Source organism: Nilaparvata lugens, unplaced genomic scaffold (genome assembly GCF_014356525.2).
Source record: "Nilaparvata lugens isolate BPH unplaced genomic scaffold, ASM1435652v1 scaffold4238, whole genome shotgun sequence".
NCBI lineage: Eukaryota > Metazoa > Arthropoda > Insecta > Hemiptera > Delphacidae > Nilaparvata > Nilaparvata lugens.
This window is the reverse complement of record NW_024090580.1, coordinates 24,743-31,166: the sequence shown is the minus strand read 5'-3', so window position 1 is coordinate 31,166 and position 6,424 is coordinate 24,743. Positions and strand designations below refer to the sequence as shown.

The following is a 6,424-nucleotide window of genomic DNA, read 5'->3' as shown; positions in this document are numbered from 1 at the left end:
TTTATAGAGACAAAGTCAAAGTTTGTTGGATTGACTCTGTAATTTATAATTTTTTTTTTTTTGGAAATGGTAGCACTATGATTGTAAAATATTGATGTCAGTACATTTAGCTTTCATACACTGCAACCAAAAATACACAAAAGTAAATTTATAGAGACAAAGTCAAAGTTTGTTGATGACTCTGTAATGATAAGTATTTTGTTTGGAAATGGTAGCACTGTGATTGTGAAATACAGAGTGTCCCAAAATTAAAGTACAAACTTTTTATCCAAACACAAGAAAATCATAATCTGATGTTAATACTGACTGGTAGGCTTCCTTGCTATTTACAACAAATTGATGTTTTGCTGCCTCGTAACACACATTTCATTGTATCTCTGTTATGCTTTGTCCAATTCTCATTCTTTTGGTGTTGACTGATTGTAAATCAAATTTCCTAAAAAAATTTGTTCTTGGTAAATTTCTCTATCTATCACCGTTCTCCGCAATTTTGGATCAAAAGTTAAAATGGCTGCCATTTGGAATTTCCGAATTTTACAGTGTTGAATATTTTTTTACAGTCCATCTCTCTATTTGAACATACCTACCGATTTTTATAGCGATCGGTTGGAGAAATTGAAGATTAAAATACAAAATGGCGATATCTCGTGAAACGAAGCGTTTTAGGAAAAAAAATTATTACATTTCTCTTTATTTTTGGCCCATAGAAACTTATTCACGAAGTTGGCACTTTCATTTGGGACACCCTGTATTATGTCATTATACAGTTGGGCTTTCATGCACTGCAACAAAAAATACACAAACATCAAGAAAATAAATTAATAGAGACAAAGTCAAAGTTTGTTGGATTGACTCTGTAATAAATTTATAAGTATTTTGTTTGGGAATGGTAGCACTATGATTGTAAAATATTGATTCATTGTACATGTTGGACTTTAATACACTAAATCAAAACAAACTTGAGCTTTAGTTGGTGATGCTGATGCAGCCACCTGTTACCTTAGTCTGGTGCGCGACGGCCCTCTTCCAGCGCTGCATCTCCTTGTTGTAGAGCGCCATCTTGTGATCGTGCGCCACTTTCTCGGTGAATGAGGCGGAGTCTCCCAGTTTGGCCGGCTTGGCGGGTCTGGCGTTGTGATGCGCTCAAACCAGTCGGCGAAACTTCTTGCGCGTCCTACAAACAACACAACAAACAATTACAGAATTAATGCAAGTTCTTCGTTTAATAAAGACAATGGGCCATACGAATAAAGTTGAGCATTTGCTTATACTTCTAAAATATGGAGCATTTGCTTCATTTTCTATGAATAACGTGAGCAGAACCTTTTGCTCATGCTCATTAAAAAAATAGTTTGAGCATTTGCTCAAAAGTAAAAGCTTATACTCAAAATTGTATGAATAAACTAGAGCATTGCTCAACTTTTGAAGCAAATGCTTCAAAAAGGTGAGTCTAGTCCTGTAGTTTATTACCTTTTGCTCATAGTAAAATGGCTCAACTAATTCGTATGAGGAAGAGGAAACTATACCAGATACGATCACAACCAATAGTTGAGAACTATAGAACTCTTTTTAGATTCAACCATGATATATATCACCATTATTCCTACAAAAGGATAAATACAAAAGATAGCCATCACAAAATAGGAAATAGGCATTTAAGAAGATGAGAGTGTAGACGATTATAAGAAGCTATTGATATTATAAGAATATGCTGAAGATTATTATAGAGATGACATTTTTTCACGCTATTATTTCAAAATTCTGAACTCAACTAACATAAAACTCTATTCATGAATAGAAACAAGCAGACGACGCAAACACAAGCGGTGCCCCTACTTGCATATTAGCGCTTCCGTGAGCTATAAAAACAAAGTAAGGCTACAAAGCGATTCAGCTGATGAAAATCTTTAAAATATGCGAGCATTTGCTCCAGAGTTCAGGAGTATAAGTAAACCTTATTCATATAAAAATGAGCAAATGCTTTTGCTTCTACCTTTTGCTCATGAGCAAAACCTTATGCTCCATGCTCTGGCTCATGAGCATTTGCTCTGGTTTTATTCATATGGACCAATCACTTGCACATCATCTCATTATAAAATCAATATACTTTTCTCCAAATTACCTGAAACTATAAAAACCCCAATAATAAGAGAATTGGTCATTATAAAAAATTGTTGATGAGTGGATCTCTAGTATTAGTTGTAATGAACTGGAAGATTATGTTATTTCTACTTATGTCAATGGATTATGAGTTGTTTGAGCTCTCTCTCTCTCTCTCTCTCTCTCCTCTCTTCTCTCTCTCCTCTCTCTCTCTCTCTGTGTGTGTGTGTGTGTGTGTGTGTGTAAAATTTTAAAAAATCTAGTAACCATTTTTCAACTTTATTAAAGGTATACTTTCAACTTTATAAATAAGTATAGAATACAGTTAGGTTGGGGACACTCACTAGGTAAGCCTTATGACAGAGGTACTCTCTAACAGCTGCCGACACCCTCACTGGTAGACTGTTGATGAAGAACTCATCAGCCTGCATGCCTGGCTCCAGCTGATTCTGGGTCGCTATCAGCTCCAGCGAGTCCACCGGGATCTGAAACACACAAATCAAAAAAATTATCGATAGTATTAAGGTTCACAAGTTTGTGTTTCTTCAATGGTTCCAATTTTTTTAAATAACTCAATATTATTCGTTACAAGTGGTAATTGAGTGGAATATTTCTAATTAATTTATAAATTCAAGCCATCTAAATTCAAAATTTATAGTTTTAATGTTTATTTTGGACTAAAATTTTATAAAAACTGTACACTTGAAATTCTAACTTTATCTTGGACTTTGTCACCTATAAATTTGGAAGAAAAATAGCACAAGGGCTACCTTATTATTTCATCTTTCAATGTTATTACATTAGTGACATTTGCATTGTAAATAAATAAATATGCTCCAGTGAGTGCACTGGGATCTGGAATTATCCAGTCGTGTGTTGATGGGAAGGATATTATTTTCCATCCTCTTCAGAGAGTTAACAGTTATTTGTTGAAACACCGCCAATTTATGTAGTTAAATTACAATATTATACTATCGATATTCAAATTGCATTCAATCTCCATTCTGATTAACTAGTAGTTCTGTGAACAGTAGACCTCACGCAGTATTCTCATCCACAAGTACCTGATTGAAACTGTAGACCTTATAGAAATACAGCAATAGACTGGCTTCTCCACACATCTGTGTAATCACTTGTCAGCTGATTTATGATGAATAATTCTATAGTCTGATTTTTACTCTAATATTGGCGTATGAAGGAGGCTCCTTTTTCTTTTATATTATCCTTGAAATGCAAAATTTCCAAAAACCTTGTATATACGTCGACGCGCAATTAAAAAAGGAACATACCTGTCAAATTTCATGAAAATCTATTACCGCGTTTCGCCGTAAATGCGCAACATATCCTATACTATTAAAAGAGCAACTTCTGTTTATATGTTTAGATGTTTGGATGTTTATATGTTTGTATTTCACCGGATCACGAAAACGGCTCTAAGGATTCTCACGAAATTCAGAACATAGTGGGTTTATAATATAAAGATTCGATTGCACTAGGTCTCATCCCTGGGAAAACTCGCTGAAGGACATTAAAAAGGATAATCATTATTCATCCTTGGAAAAACAACTGAAAATAATTATTTCGTCGTCTGTTGGTGATGGAAGTGTGTGAGCGAGTTCATGTGTGTGGGACTGTGTCAAAATTATGACTCAGCTGTTGAACTTTTGTAATCGTTCAATCAGGTACTTAGTGCCGGTTGCAAAAAAGCTGGTTATTTTCAATCCTGATTAATTTCAGTAGATCCATCTTTTTGAAATGGTCTTCTCTGATTTGGTTCACGTGAAGTTAATCAGGATTAAAATTTAACCGGCTTTTGTGCAACTGGGCCTTTGTGAGGGAAATTTTTGCTATCCTTTGGGAATTAATCTCAATTTACTGTGATTAGATAAAAAATTTCTGTATGAATGTTATTATAATTTCTTCTTTCGTAATAATTTTTATGCTTTTGTACTCCAGAGCAAAGCTCGGTCCCCGATATTAAACATTTAAACATTTAAGCGAAATGCAAAACTGTCGACTTGAATCTTAGAACTCACTTCGCTCGGTCAATAATTTTTCAAACTTTGTAAAATTCGTTGACAGCTAGACTAGCTAAATAAGCCAGAATATATTGTAACGTACATGAATAGATAACTCTCATCGAGTGAACAAAAACTCTTCTCCCAATTAACAGGTTTATAGCTGCTCCTTTTTCAGAAGAAGAGGTGGATAGGATTGTGATTGGTTTGAAGGGAAAAATGTCTACCGGTCTGGATGGAATGTCGACAATGGTAATCAAGTATTGTAAGGAGAACTTATTAACTCCACTCACTTATCTAGTTAATGAGTCACTAAAGAATGGTGTGTTCCCCAATAAATTGAAGGAGGCAAAAATAGTACCTATCCACAAGGGTGGTGACAAAAAATGAGGCAAACAATTTTAGACCGATCACTTTAGGAAATTCTGTTGGCAAGGTGTTTGAAAAATGCATGTTAATTCGTCTTGTTGAGCATCTTATGCAGAATGGAATATTGGCGCAGGAGCAGCATGGTTTTCAGAAGGATAAATCCACGAAGACGGCAATTGCATCTATGTTTGAGGACATAATTGACATGATGGACATGGGGAAAAAGACTGTAGGAGTTTTCCTGGATTTAAGCAAAACTTTTGACTGTGTGGACCATGAAATCTTGATGAAGAAGTTGGAGAAAGTGGGTGTGAGAGGTATTGAGCTAGAGTGGTTCAGGTCCTATCTCCTGAATAGGTCTCAAGTTGTTGAGATTTCAAGGGTGGAAGATGGGCAGTTGATAAAACATTTATCGAATAGTCTATCAGTAAATGCAGGTGTCCCTCAAGGAAGTATCCTTGGACCATTGTTGTTTCTTTTGTATGTGAATGACATACCACAGGTTATATCACAGGGTAGAGTTCTATTATATGCTGACGACACTTCCTACATTTGTGGATCACAAGATGTGAATGTTTTAGAAATTGACACTTTTTTAAACATAAATGCCATAGCCCAATACCTTCAACAACTTAAGCTTGGAATAAATGAATCAAAATCACAATACTTACAGTTTAGACATAAGAATAACTCTAGGCCAACACATAATATTAATGTCCAAGTAAATAATACAAATGTTGACAAGCCTCTTTTTGTTAAGTTCCTAGGGGTAGCTTTAGACCAGTATTATCATGGGATTACTATATTGATCAGCTTTGTAATAGAATCTCCTCAGGTGTTTTTGCACTCAGACAGATTAGAAGGTTAAATGATTCCAAACTGACAATGGCAGTCTTCCATTCCCTAATTATGTCACATATTCGCTATGCCATTGTTGTTTGGGGTGGGTCCTGTCAGAATTTGGAGAGAGTTTTCAGGCTGCAGAAAAAAGCTATACGGTCAATAAAAGGAATTATGCCTCTCGAATCTTGCAGGAATCATTTCAAGGAGCTAGGCATTATCACCGTTCCCTCTCTTTACATTTATGAGGTGATTATGTACTTCAGGAGAAATAAGGCTTCGGCTAGAAATAGTGATTCCCACAGGTATCAAACCAGAAATAGAGGAGACTTTGCTTCCATGTACCATAGGACAGCTCTTTTTGAAAAGAAGCCAACATATATGGGTCTTAAATTTTTTAGAAAGCTTCATGATATGAAAAACGTTGAAGATCTCAATTTATTCGGAAAGAAGTTAAAAGAGTTATTGATGGAAGGTGTATTTTATACCACACAGGAATATATGTTTAGGGAGGGGCCCTTTGTGTGTTGATATGTTTGTATGTGTGTGTATGTGTATGTATGTATGTATATGAGTATGTGTCATGTGTATTTTTTCTTATTGAAAGTAATGTTTTCAAGCATTTTTTTTTTGACAATTCTCATACTCTGTTAAGAGTCTCTGGGAAGATATTAAAAACAAACAAACAATCGAAACAATGAACAAAACAGTCACCGATATTGATTTGTTCCTTGTTTGTACATTCTTGACGGAATATATTCTTCCATTCATTAATGATTACCGATTCACACGTTGATAAGTTTGTTAGCACAGTTAGTAGACAGAAGGTTGGTCACTCATCTATAGTATCTAAGTTGACATGCAATTGGAGTGAGGGAACTGCAACCGTATCTTACGATCATAGAGAAACAATAGCGTAAGTAGATATCCCATGGTATAGGGAATTTATGTCGCAACTTTTACTGTTATCTCAGGCCGATTACTGTCAATTTTCACTGTTTTGTTGGGGTGATAGTGTATGAACGGCACAATTTGAGAGACTACCAGCGTCACACAGCTGCATAGGAAAGAACTATGTGAACTATCAGCTTGGGATA

The 6,424-nt window shown here is 35.3% G+C and overlaps 1 protein-coding gene across 1 annotated transcript in view; it reads right to left on the bottom strand.

The window, feature by feature from the left end:
* Positions 1–682: 682 nt before the first annotated feature.
* Positions 683–6,424, bottom strand: part of LOC120355686 (nuclear pore complex protein Nup107-like) — a gene marked incomplete at both ends in the record, with an annotated part of 29,631 nt that continues 23,889 nt past the window's right edge. The window contains 5 exon segments of the mRNA XM_039444312.1: positions 683–782; positions 1,000–1,139; positions 1,142–1,162; positions 1,165–1,174; positions 2,445–2,585. Of these exon segments, the coding sequence (XP_039300246.1) occupies positions 683–782; positions 1,000–1,139; positions 1,142–1,162; positions 1,165–1,174; positions 2,445–2,585 (412 nt within the window).